Source organism: Anomalospiza imberbis, chromosome 26 (assembly GCF_031753505.1).
Source record: "Anomalospiza imberbis isolate Cuckoo-Finch-1a 21T00152 chromosome 26, ASM3175350v1, whole genome shotgun sequence".
In the NCBI taxonomy this organism is placed as follows: domain Eukaryota; kingdom Metazoa; phylum Chordata; class Aves; order Passeriformes; family Viduidae; genus Anomalospiza; species Anomalospiza imberbis.
In genome coordinates, this window is record NC_089706.1 from 2,883,115 (window position 1) to 2,903,933 (window position 20,819).

The following is a 20,819-nucleotide window of genomic DNA, read 5'->3' on the forward strand; positions in this document are numbered from 1 at the left end:
TGGCACCCCGGTGGCACCCAGCAGGGCAGGAGGGGACAGTGGGACAGCCAAAGTGACCGGGCAGCTCTGGTGGCTCTGAGCAGCCAGGGCGACCCCGTGTCCCCCTCGGGGACAGCGCAGGGTGGGGAGGGGGCGGTGCCAGGCCCGGCAGCAGCAGCAGTGCCAGCGGGGCACGGACCTGCCGGGCACCGGGGCCGAGCGGGGCTCGGCCTTAAGGCGGTGGTGAGGCTTCCCGGCGTGGGCCGGGGCCTCGCCGGGGCTCTGGTCCTCTCCAGCATCTCATGGTCCAGTCTTGGGGGTGGCCAGGCTCTCCTGGGAGCGGTGGTGGCCGGGGCAGAGCTCCTCTTGTCCCCCTTGGCACTGGCAGGACTGGGCAAGGGGCCAGGGGGGCGCGAGGACGCGGCCAGGACAGAAGAGCTCGGGGTGGCCCCTACTTGGGGACCTGCAGGGCTGTGACCACCGGCTTCATCTTGAAGTATTGTTTAAACCTTAACTTTGCATATCTGCAGAGAGAGAGAGAGAGAGAGAAGGGACAGCTCTGAGCCGCTCGTGTGCCCAGGGACTGCCGGGATCCTCCCCGGGGATCACCGGGATCCTCTCTGGGATCCTTCTCAGGGACTGCCAGGATCTTCCCTGGGATCCTCCCCAGGGACCACCGGGATCCTCCCTGGGATCCTCCTCAGGGACTGCCAGGATCTTCCCTGGGATCCTCCCCAGGGACCACCGGGATCCTCCCTGGGATCCTCCTCAGGGACTGCCAGGATCTTCCCTGGGATCCTCCTCAGGAATTACTGGGACCTTCCCTGGGATCCTCCCCAGAGACAGCTGGGATCCTCCCCAGGGATTGCCAGGATCTTCCCCGGGATCCCCCCCAGGGACCGCCAGGATCCTCCCCAGAGACAGCTGGGATCCTCCCTGGGATCCTCCCTGGGATCCTCCCCAGGATCCTCTCCAGGATCCTCCCCAGGGACTGCCAGGATCCTCCCCGGGATCCTCCCCAGGATCCTCCCCGGGATCCTCCCCAGAGACTGCCAGGATCCTCCCCAGGATCCTCCCCAGGGACTGCCAGGATCCTCCCCAGGATCCTCCCGCTGCGCTCATTTCCCGCTGGAGCAGCCCACATGGACTCACCGTAAGAAATTAAAGTCTATGGTGGAATATTTATCCTGGATCAGGCCCCAGCAAGCCCAGAGGAAATGGGAGGCCTGCAAGGGGCAGAACGAGGATCAGGGAACGGCCACGGGGACAGAAACCCCCGTGCCCCAGCTCCCAGGGCTGTGACAAGGGCAGGACACGCACCGCGGCTGGCCCACAGCGGGATTTTTGTGCCCTCCTGAGGCTGCTCCCGGCTGGAGCGAGGGATGGCATTAGGGGGGATACTGAACAGGGGGTGCCACCTCCTGTGCTGCCCTCCCGGCAGCTCCAGCCAGGAAAACAGAGAATCTTTCACCTGAAATCTCCAGAAGATCGGCTGGGGCCGCCCCTGGCAGCCAGCAAAGAGGATTTCCTCACTCCGGCCATGCCTGACCCCTCTGAAGGGCTGCCCAAGGCCGCCCTGTCGGACACAGCTGTCCCCAACACACCCCCGTGACCTTGCCCGGGGCTCGGCGCCCCTGAGGCGCTGCCAGGCCCCGTGGCACAGCCTGTCCCCGATGTCCCCGAGCCCCCAGGCTGGCACCTGCAGCCCTGTGCTGGCCAGCTCAGCTGGGAGCCCGAGAGCAGAGGAAAACTCCCGCATGCCCCTGGGTTGTGTTTCCAGCCCTGGAGCGAGGCCGGCTCCTTCCTCCTCCTCCTCCTCCTCCTCCTCCACTCACCAAGGAGAACTTGTTCACTTGCACGTAGAGCGTCTCCAGCTCCTCCTGGGACACCTGGCTGTCACCTGGGTGGCCCTGGGTGAGCTCCTTGTAGGCCTGCAGGTAGGAGTGCAGCCACTGCAGCTGCGTCTCCTTGCTGGGGTAGAGGCCATAATCCACCTCCTTCACACCTGGGGGGACACGGGGTGGGACAGGGAGGGGTTGGGTTCTCCAGGGCAAAGCGAGGAGAGCACAACCCCAGCCAGGCACAAACCCTGGATCAGCTGCTGGCTCCCAGCCAGCCTCGGGGTGAGGAGCCAGGGATGGCACCCAGGGGCATCCGGGTGCCCAAGAGCAGCAGAGACCCTGCTCTGACCATGGGCAGCCCCATTGCCCGCTGTAGGATTTGGGGTGCGGCTCCCTCCTCCATCCCCAGGGATGGGGAGACCCCATTTCCCATCATGGGAGTGGGGATTCAACTCCCTTCTCCATCCTCAGGGATCAGCAGACCCCAGGACAGCCCCATTTCCCACACTGGGACTGGGGATAACTCCCTCCTCCACCCCAATAATAGGAACACCCCATTTCCCAGTATGGCACTGGGAATAACTCCCTCCTCCACCCCAGTAACAGGAACGCCCCATTTCCCAGTATGGGACTGGAAATACAACTCCCTTTTCCATCCCAGTGATAGGGAAACCCCATTTCCCAGTATGGGAGTGGGCATAACTCCCTCCTCCACCCCAGTAATAGGAACACCCCACTTTCCAGTATGGGACTGGGGAGAACTCCCTCCAGGTAACAGGAACACCCCATTTCCCACTATGGGACTGGGAATAGAACTCCCTCCTCCATCCCAGTAATAGGAACACCCCATTTCCCAATATGGCACTGGGGACAACTCTCTCCTCCACCCCAGTAATTGGAACACCCCATTTCTCTGTATGGGACTGGGAATAACTCCCTCCTTCACCCCATTAATAGGAACACCCCATTTCCCACCATGGGACTGGGGATAAAACTCCCTTTTCCATCCCAGTAATAGGGAAACCCCATTTCCCAGTGTGGGACTGGGGATAAAACTCCTTCCTCCACCCCAGTAATAGGAACACCCCATTTTCCAGTGTGGGACTGGGGAGAACTCCCTCCAGGTAACAGGAACACCCCATTTCCCACCATGGGACTGGGAATAGAACTCCCTCCTCCATCCCAGTAATAGGAACACCCCATTTCCCACCATGGGACTGGGGATAAAACTCCTTCCTCCACCCCAGTAATAGGAACACCCCATTTTCCAGTGTGGGACTGCGGAGAACTCCCTCCAGGTAACAGGAACACCCCATTTCCCACCATGGGACTGAGGATAAAACTCCCTTTTCCATCCCAGTAATAGGGAAACCCCTTTTCCCAGTATGGGACTGGGGATAAAACTCCTTCCTCCACCCCAGTAATAGGAACACCCCATTTTCCAGTGTGGGACTGGGGAGAACTCCCTCCTCCAGCCCAGGGACGGGGACACCCCAGGCGGGGACGGGGGCACCTTTGGGCGAGCCCAGCCGATCCCAACCTGCGAACTCGTTGAAGTGGTTCCCGATGTCGAAGGCCTGGTAGTTGTACCCCGTGTACTCGTAGTCGATGAAGCGCACGCGCTCTGCGGGGACAAAACCGGCGGCTCTCAGGGGTGGGGACAGAGGTGACACCCCCCCTGGGGATGGCCGAGGGGCACCCCCGGGCGCACAGACCTCGTGTCCTGTCGTAGATGATGTTCTTGCACAGGAGGTCGTTGTGGCACAGCACCACGGGGGACCCCAGCTGCGACAGCGTCTCCTTCATCCAGGCCAGCTCCTGCTCCAGCGCCTCGGGGCTGGGCACGTCCTGCGGCAGGCTGGCCGGGGGGGGGACAAAAGGGACAGGGTGGCATCGCTGCTGCTCTCGGGGAGCCTCCCTGGGGCGCGGGGATGGCGTTTCCCCGGCTTCTAGTGCTTCCCTGGGGGCTCGGGGCTGGCATTTCCCCGGCTTCTGGTGCTGCCTTGGGGCTCAGGGGCAGAATTTCCCCGACTTCCAGCGCTTCCCTTGGGGCTCAGGGACAGAATTCCCCTGGCTTCCAGGGTTTCCCCAATTTCCAGCCCTTCCCTGGGAGCTCAGGGGCAGAATTTCCCCAAATTCCAGAATTTACCCAGCTTCCAGTGCTTCCCTGGAGCCACAGGAGAAGAGTTGTGCTTTCCTGACTTCCATCGCTTCCCTGGGAGCTCAGGGGCAGAATTTCCCCAACTTCCAGCGTTTCCCTGGGACTCAGGGGCAGAACTGAGTTCTCCTGACTTCCAGAGTTTCTCTGGGGGTTCAGGGGCAGAATTTCCCCAATTTCCAGCGTTTCCCCGGCTTCCAGCGTTTCCCCTGGGGCTCAGGGGCAGAATTTCCCCTCTTGCCTTACAAACGACCCCATTAATGACACAAAGCAGGGCTAACGAGGCTGTTTTTTGGGGAGGGAACCAGGTTTGGTACCCAGGCAGACACCACGCCTCAGCCCCAGCGCGTCCCTTGTCCCCAAAACCCCCACGCCCACCCTCCAAATCCACCCAGCGCTCGCTCCCCGAGCGCCCGGCGAAAGCCCCCGGGGCGCGGGGATGTTTTGGACTCTGGCAGCCTCGCGGTAACCTCAGGAGCGCGGCTTCCAAGAAGAGAGCTCGTTAATGATTGCCCAATTGGCCGCGCTGAAGGCGCAGGGTGGGTAAAGTCTGCCCGTGGCCCGACGGGCGCTGAGAAAAGCCCGGCTGGCTCCTGCCACGGGTTAATCATTGCCCTGCCCGGGGGTCGTTCACCTCCTGCGCCTCCTGGGGCTGCCCCAGTCCTTCCCAGACGCCCCAAAGCTCACCTGCCGTGCCAAACCAGCCGCCCCAAGAAGCGGGATGGGCTGGCTGGAAGTGGGAATTGAGTGGTTTAATTTCTAGACTTCATCGTCAGCTCGGCAGGGCTTGAGCTCGGGCTTATTCTAGGCTTAAATTCCCGGGAGGAGGAGGAGGAGGAAGATTGTTCCAGCAGTGGGAGGCTGTGGCTCCAGCTGGATGCTGCACAGACACATCCCAAAGCTCCAAAAAAAGCTGAAATCCTCCCCAAACTGGCAGCAGGAAGGGGCTGGAGCTGCTCCAGGGGCTCTGAGAGGGATCCAGCCCCAAAGCCAACCCCAGATCCCTGCAGAGGCTTTACCTGGGAACCTTGGCCCCAGAGCTGGGTGGGCAGGGGGTGCCCGAGGCAGAGCCTGGCTCTGTGGGATCCCTCTGCCTTTACCTGGGGTTGGATACCTTTGGGCTGAGCTCCGTCTTCACCAGGCTGAGGTATTTGTGCAGCTTCTGCCACAGGATGGGCCTGGGGAGGCTCCCGTTGGCGTGGATGGCGTGGACTCGGGCCATCTCCCGGGCCACCAGCCTGGCATGGAGCACAGGAGAGGGGTGAGGGGTGATCCCAAATCCTCAAAATCCACCCCCCACTTCAAAATCCCCAAAAGAGTTCGGGGGTGTCTTCAGGGGGATTCCCTGAAAATCCTGCTTAAAACACAGGGTTAGCACAGGTGAGCCCACATTCCATGTCAGGGATCAGCCTCTGAAGCATTTCAGAATGCCCATTTTCAGGGCAAATTCAGCCCTAAGCTCTGCTTCCCAAGGAATTCCAGCTTCCCAGAAAAATTTAATTCCAGCTTCCCAGGAAACCTTAATTCCAGCTTCCCAGGAAACCTTAATTCCACCTTCCCGGAAAACCTTAATTCCAGCTTCCCAGAAAAATTTAATTCCAGCTTCCCAGGAAACCTTAATTCCAGCTTCCCAGGAAACCTCTCTTCACCAAGACCTGATAAAAATTAGAAATTTGGTAATTTTGACAACTCTGCCTGCAATTTTACCCGTTTATCCCCTGACCCCCATTTATCCCAGGACTGGGCACACCAATGACCCCCACCCATGGCAATCAGGAGAGAGCTGGAAACACAGAAAAAAAACCCCAGAAAACTGGGGATTTTCTCAAGCTGCTTTTCCCTGGAAAACCCCCAGATTCCCCTAGGGGTGGACACAGAGGGTCCTGCACACCTGAAGACGTGGGGATCCCTCACGTGGTCGGGTCCCAGCGCGATTCCCGGCAGGAATTGGTAGCAGAGCCCGTTCTGGAAGGCGCAGTAGAGGTCGGGGGCGCAGCCGTGGGCCCGGAGCACCTGGAAATTCCTCAGCTCCGTCTCCCTGTCCACCAGCAGCTCGGTTTTCCTGCCGTACACCCGCACCAGCAGCGCGTCCGCCATGCCCTCGTCCGTGTAGCAGGCCACCAGCTTGTTGGTGATGCCATCAGTGAAGAGCTGCGTGGGGACAAACACGGCGGGGGTGACACCTGGGTAAGGCTGGGAATAGGGGGACCCCCTGCGCTCGTCCCACCGTCGGAAAAAAAAACTCATGGAAACGGCAAAAATGAGGAAAAAGAGCGAGGCAGCACAGCCAGGAAGGCTCCTGGGGGAGTGAGACGGGTTTGGAAGGATGAGGCTCACGGCTCTGCAGGCAGAAGGGGTGGTTTGGGTGAAAATCTTGTTATTTTTCACCTGAGGGCTCAGGAACAGCTCAGGAACGCCTCTGCAGGCGGAGGTGGTGGTTTGGGTGGAAATCCTGCTAATTTCACCTGGAACAGCTCAGGGATAGCTCAGGAACAGCTCAAGCCAGATGTGCCACCAGCACGCTTGGCACAGGAGCAGCCCCGGGAACGTCTCGCCAGGGGGGGAAAAAAATAAAAAACCACCAGCGTAAATTGGCACGCAACTCAAAATAATAATAAATAAATAATCCACCCAATGAGGCTGAAAACAAGGCCGGAGCAAACACCACCCCCCATCCCCTCCTCCGACCCTCCCCGCGGGCCGGGGCGCTGATAGGCGGGGACGTCGCTGCTGGGGACATCGCAGTGTCACCGCTCTGACGGCTCCTCGCAGATGGAAAGGGAGTTTTGTTCTCCCGGCGCTCCGCCTTGGCCGCCTGCCCGCGCACATGCCGGGGCTGCTGCCGGGCTCCTCGCCCCATCCCGCCGGGATTTGGGCACCTCCGGGGCACCCGAGGGGGTTTGGGACCCCACAAGAAACCTCTGTCCCATTGTCCCCGTGCCAGCCCCGGGGTGCTGAGGCTCCCCTTGGGCAGGATTCCTTAATCCCAACAGGATTTTGGGCACTTCCAGGGCACTGAGGGGGTTTGGGGCTCTGTCACCCCATGGGAAATCACCCCCATTGTCCCTGTGCCAGCCTCGGGGTGCTGCTGCTTTCGCTGGGCAGGATTCCTTAATCCCAACAGGATTTTGGGCACTTCCAGGGCACTGAGGGGTTTTAGGGCTTTGTCACCCCACAGGAATTCCCTGCCCCATTGCTCCCCACACCGTGGGATGTCCAGCTCCAAGCTGGGCACTCCGTGGCTCCCCTGGAAATGATTCCCTCATCCCACCGGGATTTTGGGCACTTCCAGAGCACTGAGCAGATTTAGGGCTCTGTCACCCCACAAGAAATCCCTGTCCCATTGTCCCCCAGAGTGCCAGCTCCAAAGTGGGCACTCTGGGGTGCTGTGGCTCCCCATGGGAACGATTCCTTCAACCCCTGTGGGATCGGGGAGCCGGAGCAGGAGGGGGGAGAGGGCTCCTGCTCCGGCAGCCGTGGCGCTCAGGGATGGGATGGATAATTTTAGACATCCCACTCAGCAACCCACGCTCCCCTATAGGGTTCCTATATATAGGGCTCCCCGAGGGAGACTCCAGGCTCTGGAATGAGACCCTCCAAGCCAGACAGGGTTGACACCCCCATTCCACAGCTGGATTTGGGGCGAGCAGGGCGAAGCCGCTGCCCCATCCTCAGGGGTGCTGCCCCTCAGTGGCAGCCAAACCTTCTCAAGCTGCTTCTCCCCGAGCTGACAATCTGGGTTTCACCACGGGGCTCAGCTCTTTCCTCCTCATGTCCTGCCAGGCCCCAGAGGCTGGAACTTCAGGCAGCAGAGGTGTCGCACGCTGTCCATGCAGGTGTCACCATGAACCACACGCGGGTCAGCCGCAGGTGAGCAGCTCCACATCGAGTGAGAGCCTTGTGTGCTGCTTTGCTTTGCTGCCCCACAGCCCGGGCAGCCCTTCCCAGCAGGTTTAATGGGATTACTGAGCCTTATCCCCCCGGAATTCCAGGCCGCCGACTCTGGAGACGCACACGTGGCTCCTTGGTGACCTGCAGGGACTCGCTGGGTTTGGGGGTGACTGCTTGGGGGATGCCCGGCGCTGTTCCCTGTGGATCCAGGCTGCAGCCACCCTGCTGCCACCCCAAATCCTTCCCTCCTGCAGCCAGTGACAGCAGGGACAGAGGGCAGGAGTAGCACTCAGTGAATTTTGCAGGGGTTAAATGCAAAGCGAGACCTGTGCCAAAGCGCTGGGGTACAGCAGCAAAACCCAGCTCCAGGTGCTTCACCTGCCGGGAGAATCCCTGAGCATTCCCAGAACACCACCGTGCTGGCTGCCTCAGCACCCCAGCCCACCAGCAGGGCAACTTGTTGCCAGTTCTGGGCTAAAAACATCCAACCCTGCATGGCAACCTCGCACAGCTTCGGCTCCGCGATGCTGCCGCTGTTGGGATGGATGGATGGATGGATGGATGGATGGATGGATGGATGGATGGATGGATGGATGGAAAGTGCTTCCCTGGGAAGGTGGGGGGCTGACTCAGATGCAAGGACATTCCTCGGGGATGAGGAGCAGGAGCCCTGGGAAGCGGGCACAACCGGGAGCGCACGGCAGGGCAGCCCGAGCTCCCAGATCCTTCTTGTTCCTGAGCTCCAGGAGATTTTCCCGAGCCGCTGGCACAGCCTGGTACAGCCCCTGCGAGGTGCTGGGAACGGGGCAGCGCTCCAGGGCACCGGGCGAGGGAATGGGATCGCTAATGGGAACCAGCTGAGGCCCCTGTCCCGCTCCATCCCATCCCGACCGGTTCCTGCGAGGGGAAACGCGGGAGGAGGGAAAGCAGCCGAGGGAAATGCAACGGGAGGGTTTCCCCTCAACTCCTGAGCGGGTTTTTTTTCCTCTTTTTTTTCCCCCAATTTTAAATTAAAAACACACGCCCGCACACCCGAGCTGCTGTGGAACACTGACCCCTGCGGAGCCTGGATACCGCAGAGCCGGGGTCCCTCCACAACCACCGAGCTCTGCGAGCAGAGCGAGACATTTCCTGCCCCTGCAAACTCCAACTCCCAGCTTCCTGCCCGCTGCCATCTGCCCTTTCAGATGGCTTTTCCTGCAGCTTCTTGTATTTAATTACACTTGGCTATTAATACATTTTTAATGACGGGAAGCGTGTGCCTTCGGAGGGGACACTCGCTCACGTGCAGACATTTAAAGGCACGCAGTCCCAGCCCCTCCACGCTCCGGTGCCCAGCGCCAGGGCACAGCAGAGGGCACCGGCGCCACCAGCCTGTGTCACCCCAGCCCTGGCCAGAGCGATTCCCACGCCAGCGCAGCTCTCCCAGCAAAGCCCCGGCAGCCCCGCACAGCCGAGCCCTGTCCCGTGCCAGGAGCCCGGGACTGGTGTCCGGCTCCCACCTGAACTGGGGCTCAGCCCACGCAGCCTGGGAAGTGTGGGAGCCAACAAATATCCCAAACAAGAGCGGCTCCCGGGAGCGGCCGCTCCTGCGGGCACCCCCACGCCTCGGCAGCCAGCCTGGGGACACGTTTGTACCCGCTCGGTGACCACCCCAGGGGTCCCTAAACCTCGGGGGGTGGGGGGGTGTCACGCCTTTGCACAGCTGATGAACCCCTGGTTGTGCTCTGGGCGCGGAGGGGAGACCCACGGGTGGGGGTACGGGGTGTCACATCCTCTGGGGCAGGTCCTACAGCCCCCCATGGTGAACCCCACACCCCCCCCCCCCAGAGTGAGCCCCACATCCCCCTTCGAACAGAGCCGGGAGCCCCCGGATTAAACCCCACAGTCCCCCCAGGACGGACCCTATAGCCCCCAGGCTGAGCCCCACAACCTCCCTAGGACGGACCCCATAATCCCAAAAGGTTGAGCCCCTCAGCCCACCTTGAGCTGACCCCACACCCCGCCGGGGCTCGCACCGCAGCCGCCTCAGACAGACCCTAGAACCCCATAACCGCACCCAGCCGGGCTCCGCAGCCCCACCGGGCGATCCCCGCGGGAGAGCGGCCGCCGGTTCGCGGGGTGCCGGCGCAGGCTCTCCCCCGTACCTTGGTCTTCACCGTGGCCGGCTCCCAGGCGGGTCTCAGCCGCCGCACGATCCGCAGCGCCCCGGGCAGCACGTCGCCCTCGTCCACCGCAATGCCGAGGTGTGGCACGGCGGGGGTCCCGCCGCCGCCCCCCCGCTCCGGCCCCGGGCAGTCGGGGCAGCGGGCGGGCGCTGCGGCCATGGCCAGCTCCGCGCTGCCGGAGCCGCGGCCCATGTGCCGGGGGCTGCGCGGGGCCGGCGGCCGCGGGGAGGAGCCGCCGCCGTTGGGAAGCCATGAGTCACCGGCCCGCCTCCCGCCCGCCTCCCCGGCAGCGGCGGCAGCGCCCGCACCGGCACCGACACCGGGGGCAGGGGACCCGCATCCTACGGGCACCGACACCGGGGGCAGGGGACCCGCATCCTACCGGCACCGGGGGCAGGGGACCCGCATCCTACCGGCACCGACACCGGGGGCAGGGACCCGCATCCTACCGGCACCGGGGGCAGGGGACCCGCATCCTACCGGCACCGACACCGGGGGCAGGGACCCGCATCCTACCGGCACCGGGGGCAGGGGACCCGCATCCTACCGGCACCGACACCGGGGGCAGGGGACCCGCATCCTACCGACACCGGGGGCAGGGGACCCGCATCCTACCGACACCGGGGACAGGGGACCCGTATCCTACTGGCATCGGCATCCCGGGCAGCGGGTCCATATCCTACCGGCACCGGCACTGCTGGCAGGGACACGCATCCTACCGGCACCGGCATCGCTGGCAGGGCGGGACCCGCACCCCCCGCACACCGAGAGCCGGGTGCCGCACCCGCACCCGATCCGCACCGGTCTCAGCGGACCCGCACCGGGACCTGGGTGCGGATCCACGCTTCGCCCGCAGCGGTATCAACCGACCAGCATCCCATCCGCACCGGGACCGCATCCTGGGCAGTGGATCCGCACCGGGATGGGGCATCCCAGCCACGGCAGCGGAGCCCCGCCCGGCCGGCACCGGAACCAGGACCGAGACCCCGCTCTGCCGCAGCTGCTGTTGCTGCCTCCCCCACCCATTCCCGCAGCCTCTCAGCCCCCCCGGCAGCCGCCCCGCACCGAGATCCCCCATCCGCACACGCCGCCGGTGCCTCCTGCCCGGGTACCTTCCCCATCCTTTCCTGGAACCCCAAAGGATCCGCACCGGGACCGGCACCGCCCCCGCCACACCCTGCACCCCAGTGCCCACCCATCCACCAGCTGAACCCCTCCGCCATCCCGGGGGGCTCCGCGCAGCCCCCACTCCCTCCTTTGGGGTTACAAAGGATGTGGAGCCACGCACGGGATGCGCTCCAGCCCCCAGAGCTCCAGGCGGGACGGATCCCCTCGGGATAACCTCTCCCATCGCACCCTCCGCGCACTGACTTCCGTAGGGATTCACAGCTGGGCTGGGAAGAGGTTTTGGGGGTGAAGACAGAGCAGGTTTTTCCCGCTGGCCGAGCCCCCGGACGCGGCTTCATTATCAGAGGAAATAACAGCGTCACATGGCCGGCAGCGGAGAGTGCCCCCTCCAAAGCTCCCAGCTGGCCGGGCCTCCAATCAGCCCGACGGACCGTGGAGACCTGGGGAAAAATCATTTAAGGAAACGGAGCAGGGGGACAAAAACCCTGCCGGGCAGTTTCCCGTGTTTCTAAAAATAGCGCCAGCCCCTGCAGTGTTAATAGGATGGGCATAATTGCTGCCGCGCTTTGCCGGGCTGAGCGTGGCCTAATTGCTCGGCCGGAACGATCTAATCCGGGCTAGCGGAGCCCCGCGGGCAGGGCCGCCGCGTCCAGCGGGAAATTGCCCCCGGAGCAGGCGATTAGAGGTGTTAATAGCCCGGCTTAAGGGGCCCGGCAGCGGCACCGCCAGCGGCTCGGGCGGGTTTTAACTCCCGCTGCTTGAAACGAGCTGGAACAGAACCGGCTCCACCAAAACCATCCCGGTTTAGGCCAGGCTGGGCCTCTTCCAGCTGAGGGATATGGCAGAAGCCGCGGCGGGGGCTGAAGGCTCCTTTTGCACCCACTCGAGTCTTCTCCAGACTTGGCCATGGCTGTGGAGAACAGGGCGGAGGAGGTTTGGGTATTTCCAAGTGGGATTTCCCTCCTGTAGGAAGGGGAGACTCTCGCCAAGCATCTCTGCACGTCCAGAAGGTTGTGGGTGCCCTGACCTGAGCAGATTCCCTCTTTTCTGATGGTCCCATCCCTCCCTGCCGCTGCTTCCCCCCTCCCGGGCTTTCCCGTGCTGCTGAGCGGCTCAGGAAACGCTGGATGAGAGCAGATATTCGTCCCTTCCCTCCACCCCCGGCCCCAAAGAGCCTCTGCCACCACCCCGGCGTTGGAGGTGACAGAAAAAAACCACATCCCACCCACAGGAGCCGGAATTTTCCCCTCCCCGGAGCCCCCGGGGTTGTGCATCCCAGCACGAAGAGGTTGAAACGTTCCACGGCTGCAGAGAAGCTCCCAGGAGGGACAAACATCCGCCCCAGGCACATCCTCTGCTCTGGGGCTGCCGTGGGGCAGGGCCGGGATGAGGATCCGGGTTGGGAGCAGGGCAGGGATGAGGATCCGGGCTGGGAGGGCTGGAAGCTTAGGGGGAGGTGCTGGAAGGGTCACACAGCAGCCACTGGCTCCCTTTCCCAAATATCTCTGCAGTTGAGAGGGAATTTGGCAGCTCCGGGAATTTGTCAGCACTGGAATTGTCAGCTCTGGAGTTCCTCAGCTCTGGGAACTCCTCAGCACTGGAATTGTCAGCTCTGGGAGTTCCTCAGCTCTGGGAATTCCTCAGCACTGGAATTGTCAGCTCTGGGAGTTCCTCAGCACTGGAATTGTCAGCTCTGGGGTTCCTCAGCTCTGGGAATTGTCAGCTCTGGGGTTCCTCAGCTCTGGGAATTGTCAGCTCTGGGGTTCTTCTGCTCTGGGAACTCCTCAGCACTGGAATTTTCAGCTCTGGGGTTCCTCAGCTCTGGGAGTTCCTCAGCACTGGAATTGTCAGCTCTGGGGTTCCTCAGCTCTGGGAGTTCCTCAACTCTGCAGCTCTGAGGGTGAGGAGCTCCTGCCAGCAGCTGCTCCTCCATGGTGAGATCCTGATTTGCTCCAGGCCCTGCCCCAGGAGCAGCTTTCCCACTCCCGGCCACCTGAACTGGTCAAACTGGAGGCCAGCCCGTGTTCCCCTGGCACTGGGATCCGTGGCTGCAGGGCTGGAGCTGGGAGCACCAACGGAACTGGGAATGTCCCCCCAGCTGGGAGCACTGCCCTGTCCCTCCCTCCCTCCCTCCCTCCCTCCCTCCAAGCCAGTTGGCACAGGGGGCACCTCCAGGGGCATCTCCACATCCAGGGCAGAGAAAACCCTCTTCTTTTTCAATGAAACAGACCCTGGGACAGGAGCCACCCTCCTGTGTGACACAGACCCGCAGGAAATGTCCCCTCCCCGGAGTGCCACAGCAGAGCTGAGCCACAGCTGTGTCCCCGTCCCCGAGGGGACACCCAGGGGCTCCTGGCACCATCCCACCTGCAGGAACAGCTTTGCAGAGCCCTGGATTTGCCCGCAGGAGCTGGGGAGGGCGTTGCACCCTTACGGGGTGGAAGGGCACAAATGAAGAGGTGGCTGCTGGCACAGGGACATTTGTGGCGCAGTTCCCAAAATAAAGGTGGCTGATCCCCCCCTCTGCAAGACCAACCCCCCACTCGTCCTCCTGTTGCTTTAAATTGTTTAATATCAAAAGAGGTGCAGGGCTGACACCGGCTAAAACCATCCTTAAACACCGATTATTGCCCCCAGTTTAGGAACAACACAAACAGTCCCAGAGCGTCCCTCAGCCGCACCAGCAGCAAATCCCTGTGCGCTGCTCCTGTCATCGCACATCGCCCTAAAATCGCCCGGAGGGGCCGCTCCGGCCGCTGGGATTCCCGGCCCCGCTCCAGGCTCGGCTCCCGGGAAGCAGCGCGGGGGTTTGGAAGCGGCAGCAGGCGAGCTTTGGAGCCTTTGGAGAGGAGGTGGCAGAGCTGGAAGGGAGCTGCTGTTCTCTCGCTGCTTCCCACGGCTCCTGCAGCCTCCGGGCCGGTTCTCCACACCCAGCCCGGCCCCCGCGGCCCCCGGGGCTCTCAGCGGGCGGTGGCGAAGCCGATGCGGTTGTGGCGCCGGTCGAATTTGGTGTAGTAGTGACCGATGAAGGTGGCGCCCAGGATCCAGAGGGGACCGGCCGGAGGGGGGATGTCCAGCCCGGAGAAAGCCACCACGCACACGTCCTCGCCGTACTGGGATTGCTGCGAGAAGGAGACGCGAAGGGTGATGGAGGGGACAGGGGGAGGGTCCCGGTGTCACCGTGCCCCAGCTCCACACCCCCTGCTTGGCCACGGTGTTCCTTCCTCCGGGAATTGTGGGGTGTCCTGAACGAGGATCGTCAGGACCAGCTCCTTCCCCGGCACAGACAACCCCAAAAATCCCACTCTGTGCCTGGGGGTGACCTCCCTGAGGACCTCTGAGTTTTGCAAAGCCCCACAGAGGTGCTGAGTGCTGTGGAGAGGATCCCACCGTGGGACAGAGCCCGGAGCAGGAGCAGCTCCAAAAGCAGCCGGAGAAGCCCGTGCGGGACTGGTTCGATCAGGACGGGATGGTCCCCGTGCCGTGCCAAGGGCCGGGCAGCAGCTCCGCGGTGGCCGGGGCAGCACCGAGCCGCAGCAGGGCTCACACGGGAGGGGTGTGGCCCTTGGCACAGGCTGGACACCACCTTCCCATGGGAATTCCAGCGTGAGCTGGACCTGGGGAGCAGCAGCAGCCTCAGCCTCCTGCTGCTGGGTCCCTGCTGCCCCGAGGAGGAGCTCGCTGTCCCAAATTCCCCAGATTTAGGGAAGGTAGGCTGGACTCTGTCCTGGGTGAATAAGCAGCTCCTCAGAGTGTGGACAGACACGAACAATGGTGATCTGCAGCTCCACTCGTGCTGAGCACAGGGGAAATGTGGATTTGCCCACCGTGAACCCTTGGTGACCACTTCCCGCTGTTCCGGGGTGAAAAGCCTTTCCTGATATGCAAATCCCAGCAAAAATCCATCCCTGCTGACCCCAAATTCCCCCCAAACCACCCAAGGACACAGGGCCAGCTGGCCCTGGCTCAGGTGCACACCTCCCCCCAACAGAAGGGTTTAGGGGGAACAAGGAGCATGGTTTTGGGGCTGGTGATTTGGGGGACCCAGGACACTCACCCGCAGCACGTAGGCCGGGCCGCTGAGACCATAAACCTTCCCTCCCAGGTGGAAGGAGATGTTGGGCAGCTGAGGCACCTGCTCGCAGTCCACCACGTACTGCAGGGGAGGGGACAGCGCTGGGACAGGGCCGGGTGGCCAGGGGGACACGGAGAGGGGCTGGCGGTCACTCACCTCTCCTTCGGCCACCTCGGTGGCCCCGATGGCTTTCATGAGCACGGACACGGGGCCGGCGGGGCCGGTGATGTAGGAGGCCCCGGTGTCCACGGCCACCGAGCAGCCTTCCCTGCAGAACAGGGTCTCGGCCCCTACGGACACCCTGGAGCAGGAGGGGTGGCCCTGAGTGTCACCTGGTGACACCCAGGGTGTTTCCAGGAGTCTCACATCCCACCCAAATGTCCTGTGGTGACATTAAGGGTGCTCCTGGGAATGTCACATCCCACCGAAATGCCCCCTGGTGACACCAAGCATGCTCCTGGGAGTGTCACCTCCATCCCAAATCTCCTGTGGTGACACCCAGGGTGCTCCCAGGAGTGTCACATCCATCCCAAATCTTCTGTGGTGACAACAAGGGTGCTCCCAGGAGTGTCACCTCCATCCCAAATCTCCTGTGGTGACACCCAGGGTGCTTCTGAGAGGGTCACATCCATCCCAAATGTCCCCTGGTGACACCAGGAATGTCACATCCATCCCCAGCCAGGCTCGTGCTGCTCCCAGCTTTTCCAACGTGGGATCTAAGCTCCAGCATTTGCAGGGCTGAGTTTTTGGGGATTTTTTTTTTTTTTTTTTTGGTTAAACAAAGGGGGATTGTTTCAGCTCCTCCCTCTCCTCCCGCGGGACTGATGGGGGTTAAACTCTTCCAACTGCAGCTCCCGAATGGAATATCAGCCCACGGTGCCACCCCCTCTGCATTCCCAGCTGCTCCTGGCTCCTTGCTGAGCCTGGAGGAGCTGGAGGAGCCCAGCCCGCTCCTCTCCAGATGGGGGAAAACGCTGAGAGAAAATGAAATCCCTGAAATCCCCGAAATCCCTGCAATCCCACCCTCAGAGAGCCGCGAGGGCTGCGGGATGCAGCCCCGGACCTGCCAGTGCTGGGCTGATAATGGATTCGATGATCCCAAAGGCCTTTCCCACCTAAATCATGCCGCGGTTTGGGATTCCCGGGCCCTGCCGGGCTCTCCCCGCCCTCACCCCTTCATGCGGATCTGCCAGAAGCCGCTCCTGCTGACGTTCAGGTAGTGGAAGTCGCCGGTGTAATGGGCCGGGTCGCTGCCTCCCAGGATGATTTCCCCGCCGGGTTTCAGGGGAGCATTCCTGGGCCAAACACAGCGGGAGAGATTCCCCTTTCCACAATAATCCCAGCCTGGAGGGAGTGATTGCCCTATCCCCAAAAATCCCAGCCTGGAAGGAGCAATTCCCCATTCCCCAAAAATCCCAGCCTGGAGGGATCGATTCCCCTTTCCCCAAAATTCCCAGCCCGGAGGGAGTGATTCCCCTATCCCCAAAAATCCCAGCCTGGAGAGAGTGATTCCCCTATCCCCAAAAATCTCAGCCCAGCAATGAGGGATTTCCCTCTCCCCAGAAATCCCAGCCTGGAGGAATCGATTCCCCTTTCTCCAAAAATCTCAGTCTGGAGGAAGCAATTCCCCTTTCCCCAAAATTCCCAGCCTGGAGGGAGTGGCCACAGCCACGAGGCTCTGCTGGCCCTGTCAGCAGCTGGGGACAGCGAGGTGACACATGCTGCAGGTGGGTGTGGTGGCCCCTGAGTGTGGGCAGAACCCGGGCAGGACATCCTGGGGCTGGCAGAGGGACCAGGGGACACCGGGGGACGCCGGGGGACACGCGGTGGCCTCGAGGGCGCTCGTGCTTTGGGTCTTCTTACTTGGAAGCGCTGCAAAGAGAAGGATGCTCCGTGAGGCGCCAGGGCCAGCGGTGGCCCCAGGGAGCCCAGGGGACACAGGTGACACCCAGAGGCCCGGAGGACTCCGGTGGCACCGTGCTGCCCCTAAATCCGACAATGCCGAGAGGGGTTTAGGGGTGTATTTGGGGTCTCTGTCACTGCACAGTTCCAGGTTGATGTTTTTGGGGCTGGGCTGGGAGCAGGATTCCTGCTCCTCCTCCCGGGAGGAGCTCAGAAGATTGAGGCAAGGAACGGAAGAAGGTTTGGCTGCTGGTGCAGGGGTTTTTAGATAGATTTTTTTTGGGGGGGTTGATTTTTAAAAAATTTTGCCTGTGGAAGCACCAAAGCCCCTCCAGGCTGGGATTGCTGCAGCCCCTCTCACCGAGCTGGTGGCTGTGCAGGGACAGTGACAAACGAGCCGGGAGCTGCCACTCCCTGCCCGGCAGCTCCAGGTCAGCGTCCACCCCCTCTGCCTCTTGTGCTGCCTCATTCCATCCCAGCTCCTCCAGGATCCCCCATCTCCCTCCTTCCCCATCCCCTCCAGGATCCTCCATTCCTTCCCACCCCATCTCCTCCAGGATCCTCCATTCCTTCCCCATCTCCTCCAGGATCCTCCATTCCTTCCCCATCTCCTCCAGGATCCTCCATTCCTTCCCCATATCCTCCAGGATCCTCCATTCCCTCCCACCCCATGTCCTCCAGGATCCTCCATTCCCTCCCACCCCATATTCTCCATGGATCCTCCATTCCTTCCATCCCCATCTCCTCCAGGATCCTCCATTCCATCCCATCCCATCCCATCCCATCCCATCCCATCCCATCCCATCCCATCCCATCCCATCCCATCCCATCCCACCCCATCTCCTCCAGGATCCTCCATTCCTTCCACATCTCCAGGATCCTCCATTCCATCCCACCCCATCTCCTCCAGGATCCTCCATTCCTTCCCTCCCATCCCCTCCAGGACCCTCCACCCCTTCCCTTCCTCCCACCCCATCTCCCCATCCCCATCCCCATCCCCATCTCTCCAACCCACAAACCCATCCCCGCCGTGCCTGTGACCCCCAAACCCCGTCCCCCCCAGGTGTCCCCGTCCCCCCCAGGTGTCCCCGTCCCCCGCAGCCCCACCGGCTGTAGTAGACGGAGAACGCGTCCTCCTGGAGGATCTGCTGCGCCAGGATCCGGTCGAAGACGGGCGTGATGCCATCGATGGCCTGGCTGGGGTAGCCCATGCCCAGCACCCCGTCGAACCTGGCAAAGATGAAGGGGAAGGCGGGCAGCGCCGTGGCCTCGGCGAACACCTGGATGATCGGGATGTCCGACACCTGCGGGAGTGCACGGGGCGATTGTAGGGTGACAGGAGAGCTGAAACCCCCCCCAAAAAAACCCCACACATCTCTGGGCTGAGCCAGCGGCTCTGGGTGTGTGGATTTTGGGGATTCTGTGGGTTCCAGTGTGTGGATTTTGGGGATTTCAGGTGTGTGGATTTTGGGGCTTTTATGGGTTCCAGGTGTGTGGAATTTGGGGATTCTGTGTTTTTTAGGTGTGTGGATTTGGGGATTCTGTGGGTTTTAAGTGTGTGGATTTTGGGGATTTCAGGTGTGTGGATTTTGAGGCTTTTATGAGTTCCAGGTGTGTGGATTTGGGGATTCTGTAGGTTTTAGGTGTGTGGATTTGGGGATTCTGTGGGTTTTAAGTGTGTGGATTTTGGGGATTTCAGGTGTGTGGATTTTGGGGCTTTTATGGGTTCCAGGTGTGTGGATTTGGGGATTCTGTAGGTTTTAGGTGTGTGGATTTGGGGATTCTGTGGGTTTTAAGTGTGTGGATTTTGGGGATTTCAGGTGTGTGGATTTTGGGGCTTTTATGGGTTCCAGGTGTGTGGATTTGGGGATTCTGTAGGTTTTAGGTGTGTGGATTTGGGGATTCTGTGAGCTCCAGTGTATGGATTTTGGGGATTCTGTGGATGCCAGGTGTGCGGAATTCAAGGATTCTGTGGGTTTTAGGTGTGTGGATTTGGGGATTCTGTGGGTTCCAGTGTGTGGATTTTGGGGTTCTGTGGGTTCCAGGTCTCACCATGACGATGTCCTGGCTGAGGACGCCTTTGACGCTGCCGGTGCCGTAGCGGATGGCGAAGCCGGTGCCGTTGGCGATGTACGTGCGTGACTTGGAGGAGTCATAGCGGCTGTGGGACACTGGGGACAGGGAAAAAGGACATCCCAGAGGGGCACAGGGCATCTCTGTTCCCCCCCAAACCCTCTGGGGTGGGTAATGGACCCACCCCACCTCAATGCCAGGGGTCTGGGTACCAACAGAGAGACCCCCCCCCCATGAAAAAAACTGGCAGAAAAGAGACGCCCAGCCCCCTCTGAGCAGTCCTGGGGGTCGCTGAGATTTTGGGGGGTCACCCCCAGCCCCGGCCGTGCCCCCCCTACTCACCACAGGCGCTGTAGAGGGGGGAGCACTTGTAGGATGGCACCCACAGGTTGGCAGAGCCCGTGTCAAAGACCACCTTGAACGTCTGCGCGGGGGTCCCGATGCTGATCTCGCCGAAATATTGGGTCTGGGGGGGACGGAGAGCACCCCTGGGCTCACACCGAGCCCAGCCGGGGCTGCCGGGGGACATGGCGGTGACAACCCCCCCCCCGTCCCGGGCAGGGTCGCACTCACGTCCAGGTAGTTGGTGAGGAGCGTGGGAGCTGTCCCGTTGCGGGGACCGTCCCCTCCTCCGCGCGTGGCCCGGCGCAGCTCCGGGAACACCTCCCGCACCTTCACCCCCATCTCCTGCAGCGTCTGGCGGATGGAGGGCATCCTCCGCAGGGCGATCCTGGTGGGGGCAAGGCAGAGCTGGGGGGCACCAGGGGATCCCCCCCAGGCCCCCCGCAGCCTCCAGCGGCATTCCCGGCCTCGGGAGCTCCAGCCCGGTGGCTCTAGATGGCAGCAACTCCCCGCCGCTCCCCCGGTGGGTCCCGCTCCCACCGCAGGGTGGGGACCCCCAGGTGGGTTGGGGACACCCACAGACCCCGAGGCTGGCCCCAGACTCGGTTATTTGGGATTCGGGGTGCTGCCAAATGGTTTAAATTAGGAAAGACCCCCCCCGTCCCCGGCTCGTGGAGTCCCACCGTGAGCAGGTGGTGCTCGAGGAAGAGGAGCGAGGAAGAGCAGAAGAGGAGGAGGAGGAAGGGGGTGAAACAGCAAAGCCCCTCACCCTCCAGAGCAGACCCCGGGAGTAAAAGGGGGGACAGCCCCGTGAGGGCCACACGAGCTCCGGCTACCTCTGCAAAGCCTGGGCTGGCGAGGGGACAAAAGTGGCGCCGCAGGTGACGGCCAGGAGCAGCAGGCACCGCTGCAGCCTCCTGCTGGGTGCCACCGCCATCGTGTCCCCGCTGTCCCCTCCCTGCCGGCGGCTCCGTCCCGTCCCTTCCCGGAGGGGAGGAAGCTTTATAGCCTGGGAGCCTCCATCCCTGAGGGATTCTCCTCCCCTGGCAGGGGCAGGGCTGGGAATGGCATGGATCGAACTGGGCACGGTGGGAATGGCATGGAGAACACCAGGAATGGCATGGATGGCACTGGGCAGGGTGGGAATGGCATGGATCGAACTGGGCAGACTGGGAATGGCATGGATAGAACTGGGCAGGGTGGGAATGGCATGGATAATGCCCATCAGACTGGGAATGTCATGGAGAGCACTGGGCAGACTG

General features: G+C 62.2%; 3 protein-coding genes across 4 annotated transcripts; 1 reads left to right on the forward strand and 2 right to left on the reverse strand.

The window, feature by feature from the left end:
• Window positions 1-58: 58 nt before the first annotated feature.
• Window positions 59-10,259, reverse strand: ETNK2 (ethanolamine kinase 2). Of its 2 annotated transcripts, XM_068173162.1 has the most exons (8): window positions 10,017-10,258; window positions 5,870-6,129; window positions 5,079-5,216; window positions 3,536-3,678; window positions 3,361-3,444; window positions 1,815-1,984; window positions 1,132-1,205; window positions 59-503 (listed from the first exon to the last, which is right to left on the reverse strand). In XM_068173162.1, the coding sequence occupies exons 1-8, from the start codon at window positions 10,227-10,229 to the stop codon at window positions 431-433; spliced, it is 1,155 nt and encodes a 384-aa protein (XP_068029263.1). In that variant the 5' UTR covers window positions 10,230-10,258; the 3' UTR covers window positions 59-430. The 2 variants fall into 2 exon arrangements, 1 of the variants encoding a protein (XP_068029263.1); XR_010993734.1 differs by lacking the exon at window positions 59-503 and having other exon boundaries at window positions 5,093-5,216; window positions 10,017-10,259.
• Window positions 10,228-11,247, forward strand: LOC137462855 (skin secretory protein xP2-like). Its single transcript, XM_068173657.1, has one exon. It carries the CDS (start codon window positions 10,228-10,230, stop codon window positions 11,245-11,247), a length of 1,020 nt encoding a protein of 339 aa, XP_068029758.1.
• Window positions 11,248-14,121: 2,874 nt separating this feature from the next.
• Window positions 14,122-20,538, reverse strand: REN (renin). Its single transcript, XM_068173337.1, has 10 exons — window positions 20,394-20,538; window positions 19,789-19,945; window positions 19,558-19,681; window positions 19,195-19,313; window positions 18,250-18,446; window positions 17,104-17,112; window positions 16,413-16,535; window positions 15,397-15,541; window positions 15,223-15,321; window positions 14,122-14,287 (listed from the first exon to the last, which is right to left on the reverse strand). The coding sequence occupies exons 1-10, from the start codon at window positions 20,492-20,494 to the stop codon at window positions 14,126-14,128; spliced, it is 1,236 nt and encodes a 411-aa protein (XP_068029438.1). The 5' UTR covers window positions 20,495-20,538; the 3' UTR covers window positions 14,122-14,125.
• Window positions 20,539-20,819: the final 281 nt, after the last annotated feature.

Coding starts and splice junctions, on each gene's coding strand:
- LOC137462855 (XM_068173657.1), top strand. CDS start 10,228: ATGTGCCGGGGGCTGCGCGGGGCCGGCGGCCGCGGGGAGGAGCCGCCG.
- ETNK2 (XM_068173162.1), bottom strand. CDS start 10,229: ATGGGCCGCGGCTCCGGCAGCGCGGAGCTGGCCATGGCCGCAGCGCCC. Junction 3,445..3,535: donor CATCTACGACAGGACACGAG/GTCTGTGCGCCC, acceptor TTGTCCCCGCAG/AGCGCGTGCGCTTCATCGAC. Junction 1,206..1,814: donor AAGTGAACAAGTTCTCCTTG/GTGAGTGGAGGA, acceptor TGCCCCTTGCAG/GCCTCCCATTTCCTCTGGGC.
- REN (XM_068173337.1), bottom strand. CDS start 20,494: ATGGCGGTGGCACCCAGCAGGAGGCTGCAGCGGTGCCTGCTGCTCCTG. Junction 19,946..20,393: donor CCAGCCCAGGCTTTGCAGAG/GTAGCCGGAGCT, acceptor TGCCCCCACCAG/GATCGCCCTGCGGAGGATGC. Junction 15,322..15,396: donor CCGAGGTGGCCGAAGGAGAG/GTGAGTGACCGC, acceptor CCTCCCCTGCAG/TACGTGGTGGACTGCGAGCA.